Source organism: Rhinolophus sinicus, chromosome X, assembly GCF_036562045.2.
Source record: "Rhinolophus sinicus isolate RSC01 chromosome X, ASM3656204v1, whole genome shotgun sequence".
Taxonomy (NCBI): Eukaryota; Metazoa; Chordata; class Mammalia; order Chiroptera; family Rhinolophidae; genus Rhinolophus; species Rhinolophus sinicus.
Genome location: NC_133768.1, coordinates 74,780,837 through 74,802,200, shown reverse-complemented (window position 1 = coordinate 74,802,200; position 21,364 = coordinate 74,780,837). Strand labels below are relative to the sequence as shown.

The following is a 21,364-nucleotide window of genomic DNA, read 5'->3' as shown; positions in this document are numbered from 1 at the left end:
TCGCCATAACTTCTGGCTGTGAAAATCAGCAGAGATCATGGCTGAGTGAGACAGAGGGTGGCTAGAGTCCCATGCAATCCTCTTAAAGGGCACATGCATGGACTTGCTTGCTGACAGACTCACTCACTCTGAGCTCCAGAGCTGGGGCAGCAGCTCGAATACGAACAAGAAATAAATTGTCTAGCTCCAGGGCAAGGGCTGGAGGGGCATCTTTCTCCCAGAGAGAAGTGCTGGCAGAATCCATTGTTTCTTTGTCGAGCTCTCCCCGCTCTCAGCCTGCAGAGGCAGGCAGTTGCCATATCTGAGTTTCCATCAACTTAGCTAACATCATTCATCTGTCCTGCCCTGGGAATTCCCTGAGACCCCACCACACCCAACTTTTGGTCCACCCAAGCCATTTCCAGTGGCTTTTCCATATAAACTGCCTGTCTTGGCTCATGCTGTGGACTTTGCTAAAGTCTCTCATAGGCTCACAAAACCCAAACAAGCAGCATCTGGTTTTGGTGTGTCTTATATCTCTTGCTGAGTAGCACCAAGCCTGGCACTAGCGGAAGCTGAACTGGGTTACTGGCTTGGCCTCTCAAGGCAACTTCAAGCCCAGCAGGGGTGGCGGCCATCTGTGCATTGCTTTGTGGCTCACGTCAGGTGCCCTGCGCAGCGTACAGGCTGTAGCTGAACTTGGCCTGCTGTGGGATCATTTGCGGAAGGCCCCTGGGCTGCCCTGCCTGGTGGCTAACTTCAGATTGATCCAGGGTATCACCCAACCACCTGATAGGACTAAAAACCCAAAAGGCAGACTGGGCAGGCACCAGAGCCTTACTAAAGCAAATCCTGCTCCATAGGGACAGTGCCTGCACAACAGGTCCTCCACTGTCGTCATGGTCAGTACTCACAACCAATCAGCCTGAGGGCCAACCCTCCCACTGATGTGCAAACAACCAAAGCTCAATTACAACAGGAGGGCACACAAAACCCACACAAGGCACACAGCTGGAGCCTCAGCTCAAGTGACCATAGACACGGTGCCACTTGGTCCCATAGGACACCTACTATATAAGGCCACTCTACTGAGACCAGGAGACATATCAGCCATACCTAATATATAGAAACAAACAGGGAGGCAGTGAAAATGGGGAGACAAATAAATACATCCCAAATAGAACAGAACAAAGCTCTAGAAAAAGAACTAAACAAAAATGGATACAAGCAATCTACCAGATGCAGACTTCAAAACACTGGTTTTAAGGATGCTCAGTGATTTCAGGGAGAACTTCAACAAAGAGATAGGAAACATAAAAACGGTAATAAAAGCATAAAAAAGAACCAGTCAGAAATAAAGTATATAATAAATGAAATGAATAATACATTAGAGGGAATCAACAGATTAGATGAAGCAAAGGATTGAATCAGATTTGAAAGAGAAGAGAGAAGAAAACACCCAATCAAAATGGCACAAAGGAAAAAGAATAAAAAAAAAATGAGGATAGTTTAAGGGGACTCTGGGACAACATCAAGTGTAACAACGTTTGCTTCATAGGGGTACCAGAAGGAGAAGAGAAAGGGCAAGGATTTGTAAACCTATTTAAAGAAATGACAGAAAACTCCCTAACCTGGCAAAGGAAACAGATATACAAGCCCAGGAAGTGCAGAGTCCCAAACAAGATGAACCCAAAGATGCCCATACCAAGACACATCATAATTACACCAAACATTAAAGACAAAAAGAGAATCTGTTTTCAGATTTTTTCAGATTTTTTGGGTAGATACCCAGGAGAGGGATTGTTGGGTCACATGGTAATTCTATTCGTAATTTTTTGAGGAACCTCCACACTGCCTTCCATAACGGCTGCACCAGTCTGCATTCCCACCAACAGTGTATGAGGGTTCCTTTTTCTCCACAGCCTCTCCAACACTTGTTACTGTTTCTCTTGTTGATGATAGCCATTCTGACTGGGGTAATTTTACTAACAATTGTCACACCAATAAATTAAAAAAAGAGAGAGAGAGAGAGAGAATCTGAGAAGCAGCAAGAGAAAAGCAGCTAGTTAACTACAAGGGAGCTCTCATAAAACTGTCAGCTGATTTCTCAACAGAAACTTTACAGGCCAGAAGGCATGGGGAGGAAATATTCAAAGTGATGAAAAGCAAGGACCTACAACAAAGATTACTCTACCTAGCAAAGCTGTGGTTTAGAATTGAAAGGAGTTCATCACCAGCAAACCAGTATTACAATTTTTACAGGAAGATCAAGACCAAACAAAAGATAAAAAATATAAATGATAAAAAAATGGCAATAACTATGTATCTATCAACAATTACATTAAATGTAAATGGATTAAATATTAAAAGATAGCATGGTTCAATGGATAAGAAAACAAAACCCTTACATATGCTGCTGACAAGAGACTCACTTCAGATTGAAAGACACACACGGACTGAAAGTAAAGAGATAGATAAAGGTATTTCATGAATATGGAAATGAAAAAACAAAACAGCTGAGTTAGCAATACTTATACCAGAAAAAACAGACTTTAAAACAAAGTCTATAACAAGAGATAAAGAAGGATCCAGTAATCCCACTTCTGGATATTTATCCCAAAACACTGCTTTGAAGGGACTTGTGTGTCCATATGTTCATTGCAGCATTGTTTACAATGGCCAAGAATTGGAGGCATCCTTGGTGTCTGTGGATGGATGAATGGATTAAAGAGGAGGTGGTAAATATATACAGTGGAATACTGCTCAGCCAGGGAAGGGAATGGTTCTTGCTACCTGAGGTGGCATGGATGGACCTGGAGGGTAGTGTGCTGAGTGGAGTATGTGAGACAGAGAAAGACTGATGCAATGTGATTTCACTTATATGTGGAATCTAAGCACAAAATTAACAAACAAAACAAAAACAAACTCATAGATACAAAGAACACATTGATGGTTGCCAGATGGGAGGGGCATTAGGGAGTGGGTAAAAATAGGGAAGGGATTAAGAAGTACAGATTGGTTATTACAAAATAGTCATGGGGATGTAGGCTCTAGCACAAGGAATATGGTCGATAATACTGTAATAACTATATATGGTGTCAGACGGGTACTAGATTTCTCGGGATGATAGATGTGAAGGGGATTGGGGGCAGGGTGAAAAAGATAAAGGCACCAAGAAGTACAAATTATAGTTACAAAATAGTCATGGGGATGTAAAGTAAAGCATAGAGAATATAGTTAATAATATGGTAATAACTATAGATAGTGCCAGGTGCATACTAGACTAGTCAGGGGGATCACTTCTTACATTATATAAATGTCTAACCACTATGCTGTACACCTGAAATTAATATAAAATAATATTGAATGTCAACTGTAATTGAAAAATTTTAAAAAGGGGGAAAGGTGAAGGGGAAAAAGAGGTCCAAATTTCCAGGTATAAAACATAAATAAGTCATGGGAATGTAATATACAACATGGGGGATATAGTCAAAAATATTGTGATAGCATGGCACGGTGTTAGATGGTTGCTGGACTTATCATGGTGAACACTTCTTTTGGTATATAAATGTTGAATAACTGTGGTGTTCACCTGAAAATAATATTTTGTATGATGACTATGTTGTAATAAAAAAATCTTAAAAATAAAATAAAATGAGAATGGAAGAAGAGGTATAAGAAGAATGAAGAGAGAAGAGTAGGTACAGGCTCAGAAGAGATGGTAATTTGGAATAACCAGGGCTATCTTTTTGTTCCAGGTTGAGTACAACGAGGGAGTGGAGAGTAAAAGAGTGAAGGGTTTATGCATGGGATTGATTACAATGATTAATCATTGAATTTAAGCTAGGTTAACAGGGAAGAAAAAACACCAAAAGGTTGAGGGATATTCAAAGTTAGTAGGTTTCATTGAGGTTAAAGAAATGTTAGAGTTAGGTTATTAGATATAGTTAGCTAAAAAGATAGTAGACAGTGGTCAGAAAATGGGACTCATGAAATCAAGATTATGGAAGTGTGCCCTATTGATAATGAAATGGTCTTGGGGTATTACCATGGTAGTGAGTGGCTGAGGTAGGGTGGAGGATATAGGGAATTTTGCTAATGATTTGAAATAATGAAGGAATAAATATGGGGATCAAACCTTTTACTCCTTGTTCTCCTTGGAGTCCTCTATCACCTGGAGATCCTGGAGGGCCTGGAGGGCCTGCTTCACATATGTCACCACCTGAGATAACATTAAAAAAACGATAGCAAGCTAATTGCTGTGAAATAGCCAGAAGACTAAAAAAAAAAAAAAAAGGAAGCCTGACAGGCTAGAAAAAAAAGAACTATTTCAGTTACATCTCTGCAGTAATACAACTACCTATAAGGAAAAGGAAGATATAATGCTGGTGAGAATTGGAAGAGCAAATTTAAATATCGAAGAACCACCAAATATCAAAAATAGTAGCCACAGTAGAAACTCTTTGATATCAGAAACACAAAGAATGATGTCAACCTTCAGTTAGATTCACTTATAAATGAAAACAAAATAAAAACAATGGAATTTAACAGGACAAAAGTATAGCTTACTAGGAGGGATGTAAGGGCCTGGAGGGCCAGGAGGCCCTGGAAGGCCAGGAGACCCCGGCTGTCCATCAAGTCCAGGAGATCCGGGAATGGAAATTCCAGGTGGACCTTCATCACCTTTTTGGCCCCTTTCTCCAGGAAAACCAGGGGGGCCAGGAGGACCCATAAATGCAGTCCCTAAGATAAAAAAAAATACCCATTAATCAAAAGTGATCTTATTTTAGAGATATTACTTCGGTTCTCAACAAGACATTAAGTATTGGTAAGATCTCCCTTTAATGTATAATGCCAATTATGTTCTTACTGTTTTCTGTGAAAATCAACATCTGGAAAAAGGATAAAAATATTCAAATACTGTAAGTACCAGTCTGTGTAAGAAAGAATAATTAAAGGTAGCTTTACTACTTTTGAAAATATACTAATAACTCTCTACCGATCCTTTTTTGATACTATGATCTTTTAATCTCAGGAATACTAGAAAGCCTTTAGCAAGGGAAAAACAGGGATTTCAAAGTTTCCATGTCTCTGTTTCTGGACAGTCTTCTGTCCCACTATCTATTCCTGCACCATTAACACACTTTTTCATTACTACAGCTTTATAATCTTTTCAAAACTGGTAAGGAAAATATACCCACCTTTGGTCTTTTTAAAAATCATCTTCACTACACTTACAAATTTATTGGTCTAAATGAATTTTAGAATCAGCTTGTTAGTTTCATTAAAAAGAAAATCACTAGAATTTTCAATTAGATTAATTTGAATTTAAAGATTAAATTTTGGTAGAATTGCCTGTTTATAACATTGAGTTCTTACATTAAGTAATAATTAAGTGTATCTCTCCATTTATTTATTCATTTATATTTAATATTTTATAAAATTCTGCAAAGAGGTCTTATACATCTTGTGTTGGGTTTATTCATGGGTTAATGGGATTACTATTGTGAATTTTATTGCTATTACTATTGTTAACTGGATTTTTTCTCTTATATGTTTAATTCTTTATTGCTGGTGTAGAAGGCAAATTATTTAAGTATGCAACTCATATCTGGCCGCCTTGCAAACATTCTAAGTTCTAGTAATTTGCCACTTGATTATTTTAGGCTTTCTGAGTAGGTAAATGTATGGGTTGTGGATAACCAAAAATTTGTGGTGTTTTTTATATATTTTTTCCATCCTTACACCTCTTTTTTCTTCCAGATTTAGTGCATAGACTGTGATCACCAGTATAAGGACAAACAGTATTGGTGACTCTGAGTATCTTTATTGTATTTTTGACTTGAATGAGAATGCTCCTGGTGTTTCACCACAAAGTATGATATTTCCTCTACAGTCCTGTACTTCATGTATCAAATAGTTTCATCAAGTGAAGGTAGTTGCCTTTTAATCTTAAAGATTTTTTTCCTGTTAAAATGAATGGATACTGAATTGTATTGACTGTTGTCTCTCCACCTATTGGCTTTTCTCTTTTAATCTGTCAATGTAGTTCATTACAGTAATGTTGAACTATCCATACAACGTTAGGGTAAAAACTACTTGGTCATAATATACTACTTAAAATATGTCTAGATTGATTTGATAATATTTTATTTAGTATTGTTGCTTCTATGTTTATAAGCGAGATGGAATTATAGTTATTTCTAGTGTTATCTCCTTGGTGGTTTGGTATCAATGCTATTAAATTGAATTTCCTGGGTTTTTTTAAATGCTGTGAAATAGCATGTAAAATGTGAGGATTATATGCTTAACAACTTGGTAGGATTCATCCACAAAATTCTATAAAACCACCCATAAAACCAATGTTTTCATAGAGATCTGTATCATTTAAAAATCTTCTATGATAATTTATCTACTTCGGTTTCCTCCTTTCTCAGGACAGTTTTAGTAATTTATATTTTTCTGCTTTATGAGAAATGTGTATTTCATCTAGAATTTCAAATATAGTTTTACAGATGTCTTGTAATTTAAAATTTAAATTATATTTATGGCAATAAGCTTTTTTCTTTACTGATTTTATTTGTGCCTTCTCTTGCCTTTATCTTGAACGTATTTTTATTTTGACTTTTATCAAGTTTTTCCTTTTATTTTGTTTGCACTTGATTTCTTTCCTTTTTTTTTCCAACTTGGCTCATTTATTTTTAGTATCTCTAATTTTGTGATAAATTAAGGGTACCTCTTTGGCTATATTTAATAAAGTTTGATATGAAGTTGTTTAGCATTCAGTAGGTTCCCATTTCCATTTCTACTTCCTGTTTATCTCTAGAGTTATTTATAAATGTGCATTTTAATATACAAATGTAAAGATATTTGGTGCTTTCTGTTGTTAATTTCTAACTTTATTTCAGTGTGGTCACAGATTATGACTTACATGTAATTAAAAATTTTTTTTTGATCTAATTTAGTCAATTTCTATAAAAGTTTCATGTATGAAAAGAATGTATATTCTCTGCTGCAAATAGGTTGTTGCTCTCCCCCATTCTACAGTTTTATTATGTTGTTCAAATCATTTAAATCCTTATTTATTTTTCACCTACTTGACATGTTAGGGATCTGATTATTTATCTTTTGTAGTTTATCAGTTTTCACTTTATATATTTAAAGTCATATTGTCAGATGCATAAAATTTCAAGATTTTTATATTATTGTGGTACAGTTTGTCTATTCATATGAAGTGCCTCTGTCCCTTTAATGCATTTTTTGCACTGAATTCTATTTCATACTATACTTCACACTAATTTCTAAACCAGCTTTCTTTTTGATAGCAGTTGCCTAACATCTTTCCATTGCTTTATTTTCAAATTTGCTATGTCCTTTTACTTCAGATATGACTATTATTATGTACAGTATATAAATGTTTTTATTCCAATTTTATTTTAGTTTTTCTCTTTTAATCAGTCTTTTCAAATGTATTGGAGTTATTGATGTATTTTTAACTTCTTGTCATCACATATTTTATTTTCTATTTACCCAGGTTTATTAATGTCTATTTTATCCCAATCTTAACTTGTATTATGTAGATCAAAATTTGAGGTCATTTTTCCCCCTTAACTGATGTGTAAGTCATGCATTTTATTTCCATTCTTCTCTAGTGGTTACTGCTAAAATTTTAAGCTATGCATGTAGACATGTATTTTCTAAAAACTTACAGAGTTAATAATATTTATATTCTTGCCCTCTAACAAGACCAAAAAAACCTTATCATTGACTTCCCCCATTCTCTGCACCACCACATCCAATGTTAATAATGTGAACAATTATATTTCCATCTTGTTACTTAAAATACCTCTGCTATTTTTTTATGATTAATAGTTATTCTAGACTTAATAGACTTTACTAATATCTTTCCTAACCACTGGTTCTTGTGTCACATCCACCCCCACCCCAATATCATCCTGAATTCATTTCCTTCTTCCTGGATTAAAACCTCCAGTGACTATTTCACAGAAGTTCTGGAGGTGGTGAACTTTCTAAGTATCCTACATTTACACTAGGATGATAGTTTGAGGTAATATGGAATCCCCAATTCATAGTTATTTTTCCTTATCACTTTGAAAATGTGCTACATTATCTTCTTCTAACTCTCATTGCTTTGTACATGATCTTTGCTCTCAGACAAGTTTTAAGTTTCTTTTTATCCTTAAATTCTAAAATATCCCTACAACGTGTCTAGTTATGTATTGTTGTATTATTATTATTTTACTCTTGCTTAATAATCCACATGCCTTTTCACAGGGACTTGTGTCTTTTTTTAATATATACAAGTTCTCAGTCATTAATTTTTCAAATATTGCCTCTTGTTCCATTCTCCTCTCTTTGAATTCCTTCATGGTGTATTTTGGAACTTCAAGATTCATCCTTTATGTCTTTTAACTTTTCTTTCATACTATCTAACTCTTTAACTTTTTTGCTGCATCCTGAGAGAATTCCTTATCTCAATTTTCCAGGCACAGTATGTGTTTAGTCCACTATCCTGAAATTAGAAATCTGAAGTGCATACTTAGTTAGAACAAAAATGGAACCTCATTTATTATCTATCTTTCTTTTTCAGAGGATCATTGAGTGCCACTAATCTCATCATGTTAATTTTTCATTAGCCAAATATTTTAAAAAGGAAAGGAACCATAACTTATTAAACATGTATGTGCCAGGTACTGTCATCAGATGCTTTTTAAAATTTTACATAAATCCATACTATCACCTCATTTCAGAGAACACCCAAATAAATATGTTAGACCAGGGCAGTGCCAAATTAATGGCCAAAATTAGAAGTGCTCTACTATACTGTGTATCTTCAACAAGGGAATGATATAAAACTCAGTATTGAGCCCTAAGCATTTATTTCACAGCAAAACCACCATGGAGATTTCTAGGTAGATGTTTCTAGAATTCTAAGTGGATAGTGCTGTTTATTATTTTTATACAGGAAATCTTACAAAACTAAGTATTATTAGAACAGCACTCGCTTCCATAACAGTATGAAAAGTACAATGAATAATTTTTGAATCAAAGAAATGTTTGCTGTGATTAATAATAAAAAGTAGAAATAGGATTTTTAAAGTAAAAGGGTATTATTCAAATGATTTGACTTTTTTTTTTTTTAAGTACAGTGAGGAATTTGTTGAGAAAGGCTATGGTAAGAGTTGAGAAGTTTCCATTGAAAAAAATACTCATGTCTTCTACTACCTGCCATGTTCACCCTGGAACTAATATGATAATATTGTATATGTGGATTAGTAAAGATGCTATAAACACAAGGACATTAGCACAATCCCTTTTACCTGGAGGTCCAGGAAGGCCAGGTAGACCCTGTAGTCCAGGAAATCCTCGCTCTCCTTTTTCTCCAGGCAAGCCAGGTAACCCAATGTTTCCTTTTTCTCCTACTGTTACACCAGTCCCAGGCCTAGGAATTACCTTTATTATAAAAGAATATAATAAAGGAACTCAAAGAGGAAGAATCTTGTTCTCCTGAAAATAACCTAGCAGTTATATATTATTGCAATGCCATCCTTTTCACAAAATGTTCAGAGGCAAAATCATTAAGACTACTGCATAGATTATGAATCACATTCTAGATCACGCCTATCCTTTAACTGATTAGAAAATTTCCAATACCAGTATTAATATTACCACTCTCCTGAGCTCCAGGATTACAGAGCTATAATTATTTTAGATATATCTTATCTTATAATTCACATTCAATTCACACCAATCACCTAGGCCTGATCATTCTTTGCTGAAAATGACTCTATTTGCTCTCTTCTTTTCTATTACTACAGCTACTATCCTCACCTCACACTTGGACTAACAGAAGCAGCTCTGAATTTGTCCCCTTGAATCTAATTTTACTACTAGGATATGCTTTCTCAAAAACCAATTTTTCTGTGTTTAAGGACTCAAAATTGTTCACTACTTTCTACTACCATATTTCCCCCAAAATAAGACCTAGCCAGACAATCAGCTCTAATGCATCTTTTGGAGCAAAAATGAATATAAGACACAGCATTATATTATACCCAGTATTATATTACATTACATTAATTATATTATACCCAGTCATATTGTATTATGTTATGTTATATTATATTATATTATATTATATTATATTATATTATATCATGACCTGGTCTTATATTATAGTAAAATAAGACTGGGTCTTATATCAATTGTTGCTCCAAAAGATGCATTAGAGCTGATTGTCCGGCTAGGTCTTATTTTTGGGGAAACATGGTATGTCTGATGCTACTTTTATCCCTGGACTCTGTCAGGTAACTTCTCACATCTAATACCTCTCTCACCCTTTTCATCTCCTGTTATTTCTAGCAATGAATTTTTAGGAGAGTGTGGTCTATCTGATTATAACAACTTCATGCATCTTGCACATTCTTGCTTGTTTTGAATATACCATTTCAAACATCAATAATGCCTCCTCCAAACTTTCCCTTTATCAACCCACATTAATTTCTTATTCTAGAGAGAGAGAGAGAGAGAGAGAGAGAGAGAGAGAGAGAGAGAGAGAGAACTGATGTCTTCTGGGAAAGCTTTATTGACTAAAATCAACAAACTAATCATTCCTTTTCTCTCTGTCTTCTTAGAATCTCAGAGCCTAAAGGATTTCATACTAAATAATCTAAATATAAAGCAATTAATCTCATAGAGCTATAAAGGTAAATAAGCTTTAGATTCAAGAAACTGTTAGTCTAAGGTACAAATCAACACTTACTGGCAAAGTGTGATTTTTTTCATCTATTGTATATATGATATATTCAAACAAAAGAAGGAGACTGAAAGTTTTGGGACCTAGAATCGGGATAGTAGTTAAAAAGGGAAAGTGAGCTGCTGGATAAGAAAGTACTTTCAAAATTTCCATTTCCATTTCTTGTGCTATTCATCAAAATCTTATCATCTCATTTTATAAAGAAATTAATTCTTAGAGAACTAAAATTCTGATTTTAAAATGAAAGTGGATAAAAATTATCTAAGATCTTTTTTAAGTAGATCCTCATTACATTTAGTAATGTACTAAGTATCAATATCTGGGATTCACTATGGACAAAAAGGAATTAATATTTGGACATATAGGTCATGGCACTTGTACCTTGCAGCTTTAATGCAATCTAAAGTCAAGAGTCGTACCAAATTTCAAAGGAAAACCAATCTGTCAAATTGCAGCAATAATATTTTATTCTTTAAGATTAGAAATATATTTGACTTAAATTTTATGGTGAATGCAAACTTGACAGAAAATCTGTAACCCCCCCCCCCCCATTATTCTTTCATAGAGCAGTTTCATACATTTGTTATACAGAGCCCCTAGAAGCACACACTCAGGGTCAAAAAGAGGTATGACTCAGACAATCACAAATTTAGAAAACCTATTAAGACCAAATCCATCCGTCTTTCCTCAGCCCTACAGGGGAATGAACCAACAATCCCTAATTCCCCAGCAGTTTCTTTTTTAGAAACTTTGTAAGCAACACTTGCACCACCTGCTGGTTACTTGAGAAATGATTTGGCAATCATGATGCAAAATAACCCAATGTAATTTTGGATCTTAGCTATGGAGAATACACAGGCAGAACGATAGAAAGACTTTGAGGTCAACATCACTGAAGTCTTCAGATGTAAAGACTTTTAAGCCAGTAGAAGGTGATAATGACTTGGAATTTTGTGTTCTACTAGGAAAATTGACAGCGTATATAATTAAGGCACAAAAATGAAAATGCATTAATAAATTTGATAAATGGAGACTAAAAAAAACTTACAAGTCCAGGAGGGCCATTTGGGCCAATGTCACCTTTTTGGCCCTGTTCAAAACAATTTTAAAATCGGTTGGTAAAAATCACATGAAAACATCAATTTCCTCAAAAACATAACACATAACTAAGTTTCATAAAGACCCAGAAATCCATAATAAAATACATTCAAGAAAAATACAACATGAGGTAAATGAAACAGTACTGATCTAAGCATGAGAACGCGTGATGTTTTCTCAGATTTACTAGCTATATGATCTTTACCAATTAAATTATCTTCTCTGTCTTATACATAGACCAGGATTCTAAGGTATTTCTAGCTGCAACATCCATTGATTTTTAAGATTCCTATTTTCTAGGAAACTATAAATATTTTATAAAGAAGATGCTGAATAAAAACAGAAGCAGTTAAAATCATTACATTTCTTTATATTTAGTCATGTTCCTTTTCATAAAACTTGTCAAGGGCATAAATTTAGTCCCATTTCCATTACTGACAGATATATTAGAGCTGATGGACTTAACTATCAACAGGAATAGCTAATAAGTCCTAATTGCTTTTGTGGGTTTGCTGTTAGAATCTAATAGAAAAAAATTCAGACAGCACTATTACCCTTAACCAGTAGCTACAACAGCATGAAGAACATAGTATTCAACTGTTACTCTACTGGCCAAGACCCAAGGATAGATGTCTCTCACACCTCTATTCTCATTCTAGACTTGTTCATAGAAACATTTCATCTATTTATAATCTCCTTTTAGTTCAAGGAGTTACTCTGTCCTATAACTTTACTAAATACTTGAAAAACAATCTTATTCTCTGGGTTTTTATATCTTCCTTTATTCACGCTGTGCCTCTTAAGCCAAGAGATAACTTAGATCTAGTTTACAGATAAACCACCATTAAAATATGTGCCTTCTGGGTCCATTCAAGTTTGTAACACCTTTCCCTCCTTGCCTGCAAAACAAAGCTTTTCAGTTTTGGTTTTCATACAAAGCAGTCAGAGACCAGAAAGAATGGAAAACTAGTTATTTTGTGATCTGCTATAAATAGGGGAATCGTGTGCTTCATACACTCTTTCAAAAGCACTTTTAAAACAGGCAACTGAATAAATGACTTCAGTCAGATTGCATAGCCAAATAAAACAAACAAACAAACAAACAAACAAACAAACAAAAAACAACTAAAAAACCTACAATAAATTAGCCATAGACTTCTAGACAGTAATTGCATAGAGAATGGAAATGTTTAGTAAACACATTCTGAATTCACAGCTATAAGCCTTTTTAGTAGGAGGACCTCACTAAAACAGTGCTAACTCCTCTTTCTGAAGAACAGAAGCTTTGTCGATATATGTTCAAAGTAAAGGCACCAACTTTTCACAATGGAAATGCTGAAATTAAACAATTCTTCATGTACTTCTACTACATGGACTGTGACTTAGGACAATGAGTGAAAATTCAGAGGAAATGGTATAAAAGAAAAAGGGGCAACACCAAAAGATGGCTAAAGAAAGTATGATTTGAATATAAAAGCTAGTTATTTAGAAACTTTTCATTTATAACTCAACCTCAGGAGAGAAAAGGATTATGTTAACTAGAATAAAACCAGCCATTTCAAAGTATTAAAATTCTTACCTTTTCTCCAACCCTTCCTGGTTCACCAGGGTAACCAGGATCACCAGGCAAACCCTTTAAAACATAGAGGACAGAGTGACATCAGCAAATATGGTGGAGTAAAGACCTTCCCAAATTCTCTCCTCCATAAAAGCAATAAGAACACTGGTAAAAATGGCCAGAGTCAACCTTTCCAGAACTCTAGAAATTAAACAAAGATTTGCAGTAATCCAGGAAGCACTTATTGAAAAATAATGGCTGAATCTTGGTAAGAACACAAAGCTTTGAGAATTGAACACAAAGCTTTGTGAAATGAATTGTGGCATTTTAACTTGCTCTATGCCCATCACCCCTCTTCAGCTCCGCAGTAGCCTTGAAAACCAACAACACACAATCTAGGTTAAAAACAGGATCCTGGCAGCAACTGGAAGGGAAAGAACTGGTTTGGAGCTTCTTCAAAGCCCCATTCCCAGAGAAGTGTCATTATTTCACTTGTCTGGTGTTCCCCCAAAAGACCCCACTAGCAAGACTATCTTTGTTTAACCTGACTTGAGTTCTCCCAGTCCAGAGAACAACCTTTCCCTAGGGATATCTGTAAAAAACAATCAAAGGCAAATTGTTGAACATCATGGCTGCCTAAATCATGAAATAAAGACCAATTGTTCCAAAAAAGCCAGGAACTGATGCCCTGAATTTACTTCCTCTTATACCATTTCATATGTTTAAGCCATTTGTGAATCTAGTTTATAAGCTGAGGAACGCCTATTTGGCAAAATTACCTGTAAACCAACATATGTGATTTTTATTACTTCCAACTTCTAGTCTTGTTAAAAATACTCCTTTACCTTCGAAATGCTCTCCAAATGTCAAAGTTTCTATCTGTCTTTGAAAACCTCTTCTAATATCTACTGTGGATACTCTTCAACATTGAGGCTGCTTGAAATAATATTCCTGGACTCACGTTTATATTTTTCCTCTTTTTTGGTAGTAATTAGAATTATATGTCAAAACTTTTACTGAAAAAACCTTATGTTTGTACAAAATTGCAAGTGAATGTTTTTACCAATTTTATTCATAATGGCCCAAACCAGAAACAACCAAAATATCCTTCAATGGGTAAATGGATAAAACAAACCTTGGTACACCCATACGATAAAATACTACTCAGCAACAAAAATGAATGAACTACTGATATGCAGTACAATATATTATGCTATGTAAAATAATCCTGACTCAAAAAGCTATATACAATATGACTCCATTTATATGATAATCTGGAATAGGCAATATTGTAGGATAGAAAACAGATAAATTGTTGCCAGATGCTTTGGGTAGGTGGGGAGGGGATGACTACAAAAAAAGAGTATGAAGGAAATTTTGAAGGTGATGGAACTGTTTTTGATTATGGAGTTGGTTACACAACTGTATACATGTGTCAAAACACACAGAACTGTACACCTATAATGGTTGATTTTACTGTACACAAATTATACCACGATAAATCGGACTTAAAAATCTTACTTAAAAAACAGGAATTTCAAATTCATATTCAAAAGTGAAAGAAAGGGTAATTTCCATTCATTTCAACTAGTTCCAAATCCAAGCGTCTTTGCTATCCTGCTTCTCAATTTTGCCTTTTTCTTTTTCTTTTTTTTTTCTTTTTTTTTTTTTTTTGGTGGTGAATGGACTTTACTCACCGGAATTCCTGGTTGGCCATTCTCTCCATCTTTACCTGGTTTACCCTATAGGATTCAAATGCAAGAATATAAAATTGTTATTTAGGAAGTATGAGGTTAAAGAATATAATAACCTTTATCCCTGCCTTTGCCTATATTAAGTAGACTTTTTAGACTTCAATATTATAACAAATAAAAAAATACTTTATTCAATTGTGACATTTTGAGGCAATGAAAGTAGGATTAAAGGGGAAAGAATTACAGACACACACCCACACACCCAAACACACATAAAAATTTTTGCAAAGAGTATTAGTAGTCATAACACTTACTCTTTTGCCAGGCTCTCCTTGCTCCCCTTTCTCACCTTTCACACCACCTGGAAGACCCTGTACACACAAAAGTAATTTTAGTAGGTTCATGGAGTACTATGTATCAACATCAACTTACATTAAATGATGCTAAAGAATTTTAGGTACTCACTGGAGGACCACGCATTCCTGGAGGTCCAGGAGGCCCCGGGTCACCAGGAAGTCCCTAGTAGGGGAGAAGAAATACCAATACTTTTAATACTACAGCTAGCTAGGAATGCTTTTAATAAGAAGAACTATAGACTCAAGTAGTATAACCAAAGATAACCAAATGTTTTTTATTCAAAGTTGAAGTCTGCTAGGTAAAATCTTTGCTCACATCTGTTAATTTCTAGTGTAAGTATAAGCCAAGTTTCAATGTAAATAACAAGCTAACATTTAAAAAGAGTGTATTAATGATTTTATTATTATAAAATATTTTATGAAAAGCAAAAGTTTTTAAACTAGGAGATTTGGGGGCTGTATAAGACACATACATTTTGGCAGAGAATTAAATGGCACAATCCATATTAATGGTAACGTTTCAATACCAGTTGTCCTTTATTTTTAACTTTTTTATTAGCATTTAAGTAAAACAACAATGCATGCACTCTTTTAATGGGTGTGCCACTATACTATGAAAGATATTTTTGATCCCCTCATCTACTCTAGTAGAAACAATGTATCAGATAGCTATTTCTAAACACAGCAAGGGATTACAGAGTGACACCATCTTTCTCCTTGCATATCAGTGAAATGTGGAGTACATAGTCATCTAAGACAATGATAATTGACCTTACCTGACCTAATTTTATATGTGAATGCATTATTCATAATAGCCAAACATGGAAATGATCTAAATGTCCATCAACTGATAAATTGATAAACAAAATATGTCATATACACACAAAGGAACAGTATTCAGCCATAAAAAGGAATGAAGTACTGATACATGCTACAACACGGATGAATTTGAAAACATACTAAGTAAAAAAATCCAGGTGCAGAATACCACATATTGTGTGATTTCAAATGTCCAGAATAAGCAAATCTACAGAGACAAAAAGTAGATTAGTGGTTGCCTATGGCTGGAGAGTTTGGAGAGAAATGGAGTGTGACAACTAATAGGAATGGAATTTTGGAGGGGGGTGATGAGAAGGCACTGACATTAAATTGTACTGATGGTTTTACTACTTTGTAAATATACGAAAATGTAATTGTACATTTTAATGGTAAAATTTAAAGATCTTTAAACAATTGATTATCTGAAATCTTTGTTATTTTAAAAATACCTTCACATGTAACCATATTCCAGCTTATGATGCATTTCAATGGAATGCCACTTTCATAGCAAGATGTCCATTGATTTCCTCTCTACATTCTCACCTGATCTCCTTTCTGAAACTCTACATCAATTGGCCTTTTCTGTTCACTGATCTGCCCAGGTGGCCCAGGAGGGCCCTGAAGACCTTGATCACCCTGTTTGCAAGATAAAGTAAGAAAGTGATATTTCATAATTTACACAGAAAACAACATAACATGTAAGGAAAGTCAGTTACAAGAAGCAAAAAGACAAGTTCAAATGACTATAAATGGAGAAGACATGAGGTCGAGTAATCATCTTTTTTCTTTACTCACCTTTTCACCCTTGGGTCCCTGGAAATTTAAGCCCATATTCCCCTGAAGAGAGAGGGTTCAGTTTAAAATCTCATTGACAATAACAAAAAGAATCCACACCGAATAAAGAATATAAAGAAAAAGTAAATACCTTTGGTCCTGGATTCCCTGGTGGACCAGGAGGGCCCTAAGAACAGAAGACACAGAAAAGGAAACAAGTATTATATTAATAAGTTTATTAAAATTATACGGTTTCATAAAAAGTGAGTACTGAAAAGTCCTTCAAAATAATGTTTCCTGTTTTATTTTTCTCATTGATTTTTAGTCAGAGACACACATTTAAAATCATTTAAACAAACTAGATGAACATGGAGACTTCTCATAACAGGATAGAGTGGGTAGGGGAAGAAATGCAAGGATGGATAGAGGCACAGGAGTAGCACCAGTGCCAAAATTCAATACAAAAGTTAATCTCAACTAACATAAACTTTCTCATTCAGAATTATAGGTTAATTTAGGTAACATAAGGCAGTTAATTCTCTAATTCTAAAAAGCATGCGTTTAATTTTTTTATGTGATCTGACTATGTATATGTGAGGATGTTTCAATCTGTTAAAAGTAAAATAGGCATTTGTCTGCCCAAGTGGATCACCTCTTGATCTCACAGGACCTATTTATGGTGGCATTTCTAAGTCTTTGCTTTACCTGTCCAACAGGGTTAATTGAAAGGAAATTCAGAAGTGCAGAATGAATTAGTTATGTGGCCATAGAGTTAAGGAAATTCAAGGTGTAACAATACACCGAGGGTATACCAATACTGTAACAACAGAGTTAGAAAAAAGTGACATGGTCCAGAGTCTCATGTTTTGCAGAACGTCTACAAGTGAAACAAACTAAACAAAAGGGTTTTCTAATCCTTTCCTAAAGATTTCCAGGAAAGCAGAAATTGCAATCTTTTCTGATATATTATTCTAGTATTTACCAAATGTTTCCTTCATTCAATAGAGGACTGATTGTCACAAGCAGAAATGTACACTCTATAAAGTTATAATGAAAATTTTTCACTTAAACATACGGTAGATGAGAGATAGAGTGGCACATGAGAAATTACTTTGACTGAAGTACAATTTCTGTTTTCTTTTAAGAGGGCAACAACAAAGCTCTAAGTCCGAAACATGACTTGAATTAAATCTGAGTACTTCAGGGATAAACATACTTAGAACTTAACAGAGTAAAAAATATGGGTGACCATAAAAGTAGTGAAGTAAGAGAGTGGTTGCACATTCAGGGTCTTTATAAGTTTCCGCTTCTTTCCTGGGATACACAAATTTTTATTCCATTACAAAGTGACTCAGTATCCTCACCAATCCTACTATTTTGTCACAGGCCCCTAAGAAATGAGAGACCATACTTTTTGTGTGAATACCTGTTTTTGTTCCTCTTAAACTAAACAAAAAATTTCAGTTAGAAGAAACTGAAATCTTTCATCAAGTAACTAGAGAACTGCCTTACAAGACTTCATGAGATTGCCAGGAATTGACTTCAACACTGACACATCAAGAGGTAACAAACAGGGGCAGCTGGACAGCTCAGATGGTTAGAGTGCAAGCTCTCAACAAGGTTGCTGGTTCAATTTCCACATGGGATGGTGGGCTGCAACCCCTGCAACTAAAGATTGAAAACAGCAACTGGACTTGGAGGGGAGCTTTGCCCTCCACAGCTAGATTGAAGGACAATGACTTGGAGCTGATGGGCCCCAGAGGGGCACACTGTCTCTCAATATTCCCCCATTAAATAAATAGCTAACAAACAAAATATTTTATTTTAAATCTTTCCTTTTTTGAGCCTAATTTTTTCTATCTATACAACTGAGTTATTACTTAGCATATACTGTTCATGATAACATTGTAAAATCCCCTGTAAATAAGATTACACATTATGAACAATGAAAATGCATTATACTTTTACGCAATGTATATACTATTTATATTCGTGAAAAAAAAATCAAAAGAAAAGAGGGATAAATGAAATTACAGAAGCAAGCTTACCATCAAGCCTGGTGGTCCTGGAGGACCAGTTGGCCCTGGTATACCAGTGGGACCAGCTGGGCCCTGTTATAAAGGAAGTAAAGAAAAGGGTGAGGAAAAAACAACAACAAAAAACTTTCACTGTATTACGCAAAGAACTAAATGGATGAAATTTAAGCTTCAGTGTTGCCAGAATTCTGTTCTACAATTCTGCAGTATTATAACCAGAAATTTAAAATGTATAAGAATAAATGGACTAAATAACTATAAAGAAATTCAACTATGTAGAATACATGCATCTATTATAAAATTTATGTTTTATAGTGGTAAATAACAAAGGCAGGACAAACACCATAAGGAAGTTTTAAAAATAAAGTGTTAAAGATGGGCATTTAAGTGTGGCTTTTATACTAGAACTGGGAAGGGAAAGACTAGTTTCAAGGTGGTTTTTCTAATTTTAAATTAAAAACAAATAAGATTAAAGACAATAAAGGGAGTGAGAATAACTGGGACAAAAGATAACGGAATAATGCAACTGTTGTGGAACACAATTTGGCATCTTAAAAAGTTGAAAATTTGATTGCCCTGAGATCTAGCAATCTATATCTTGGTTAAATCCCAGGTTGTTTTGCAATAAAAAAAAAAATCCCAAAAACAACCCACATATTCAATAACCGGAGATTGGAGAAGCAAATTGTAGTATGTTCACATAATGAAATGTTATATGGAAGTAAAACTGAATCAACTACAGCCACATACAATACTATGGATGAATCTTAACATATCAAATAGAAAAATTTGCAGAAAACCACATGCAGATATTATTTTAAAAGCAAAACTAACTATTCTATTGTTTAAAGATATATGCATATGTAATAAAAGTACTTTTAGGAAACAATGACAGGATGGCAGAATAGGAAAATGGGCTCACCTCTTCCCAGGACCACCTTGAAATTACAGCTAAACTACAGAACTACCATCATTGAGAATCATCTGATTCTAACTGAACAGAAGTACTACAATTAAGGATGAAGCCACATTGAGACTGGTAGGAGGGGTGGAGCAGCAGAACAGACTGGACCCACACTCACTTCTGTTGGTTAAAAATCTGGAGGGATATCTTGGCTAGAGAGGTGCCCCGTGAGGAACGAGGGTCCCCAGCCCCACACCAGAATCCCAAGCCAAAATTTCCAGTGCCTGGAAGAGAAGTCCTCATAACTTCTGGCTGTGAAAACCAGCAGAGATTGTGCCTGAGTGAGACAAAGGGCTTCTGGAGTCCCAGGAGTTGCTTTTAAAGGGCTGGCACACAGACGTACTTACTGATGAACTCACTTGCACTGAGCTACAGCACTGGGGCAGCAGCTTGAAAGGTACCAGGGACATAGGGGAGGAACTGAATTGTCTGGCCTCAGGATGAGGGCTGGAGGGGCAGCTTTCTTACACACAGAACTGCTTGCAGAAGCCATTGTCCCTTTGTTGAGCCCTCCCACTACCCTGCATGCACATGCAGGCAAGCGCCATATCTGAGTCTCCACTACTTCGGCTGACACCATTTGCCCTGCCCTGGTGATTCCCTGAGACCTCACCACACCCAACATGTGAGCCCACCCTAGCCACTTCCAGTAGCTTTTCCATGCAAATGGCCTGTCTTAGGTCATACTACAGACTTTCCTAAAAAACCTTGAAAGGTTCACAATCCCAAACAAGCAGTACCTAGCCTGGGTATGCCCCGTACCTCTTGCTAAGTAGCCCCAAGCATGGCAGTAGTGTCAGCCAGCCTCAGTTCACAGCTTAGCCTCTCCCAGGCACCTCAAAGCACAGCACAAGTTGCAAACATCTGCAGACCACTTTTGTAGCTCATACTAAGTGGCTCTGGGCAGAACACAGGCAGCGGCTGACCTAGGCCGACAACAGAACCCCTCCAAAGAGGTTCCAGAACCAACACACCTACCTGAAAGCTTCAGATCACAGCAGAGTACCACCCAAACACCTCCACAAATGACACACCCAAAAGGCAGACCAGAGCCCCGCTAAAGTGAATCCTGCTCCGTAGGGTCAGCTCCTGCACAGTAACTCCTCCATTCTAGTCATGGTCCGTACAACCAACTAATGAACCCGAGGGCCAATCCCTCCCGCTGACATGCCAACACCAATCAAGGCTCAACTACAATAGGAGTGCACACACTATCCACATAAGGGACATACCTGGAGCACCTGGCTCAGGTGACCAGGGAGACTGCGCCACTGGGCCCCACAGGACACCTATCACATAAGGCCACTCT

General features: G+C 35.7%; 1 protein-coding gene across 5 annotated transcripts in view; it reads right to left on the bottom strand.

The window, feature by feature from the left end:
- The window catches only part of COL4A5 (collagen type IV alpha 5 chain), a 373,394-nt gene that overhangs the window by 185,423 nt on the left and 166,607 nt on the right, over positions 1–21,364 (bottom strand). For all 5 annotated transcript variants that reach the window (XM_074323261.1, XM_074323263.1, XM_074323262.1 and 2 more), the window contains 12 exons: positions 19,104–19,166; positions 17,207–17,242; positions 17,077–17,118; positions 16,825–16,917; positions 15,572–15,625; positions 15,421–15,477; positions 15,110–15,154; positions 13,434–13,487; positions 11,805–11,846; positions 9,321–9,453; positions 4,549–4,722; positions 4,118–4,201 (listed from right to left, as the gene is read on the bottom strand). In XM_074323261.1, coding sequence (XP_074179362.1) covers positions 4,118–4,201; positions 4,549–4,722; positions 9,321–9,453; positions 11,805–11,846; positions 13,434–13,487; positions 15,110–15,154; positions 15,421–15,477; positions 15,572–15,625; positions 16,825–16,917; positions 17,077–17,118; positions 17,207–17,242; positions 19,104–19,166 — 877 coding nt within the window. The remainder of the gene's footprint in view (positions 1–4,117; positions 4,202–4,548; positions 4,723–9,320; positions 9,454–11,804; positions 11,847–13,433; positions 13,488–15,109; positions 15,155–15,420; positions 15,478–15,571; positions 15,626–16,824; positions 16,918–17,076; positions 17,119–17,206; positions 17,243–19,103; positions 19,167–21,364) is intronic.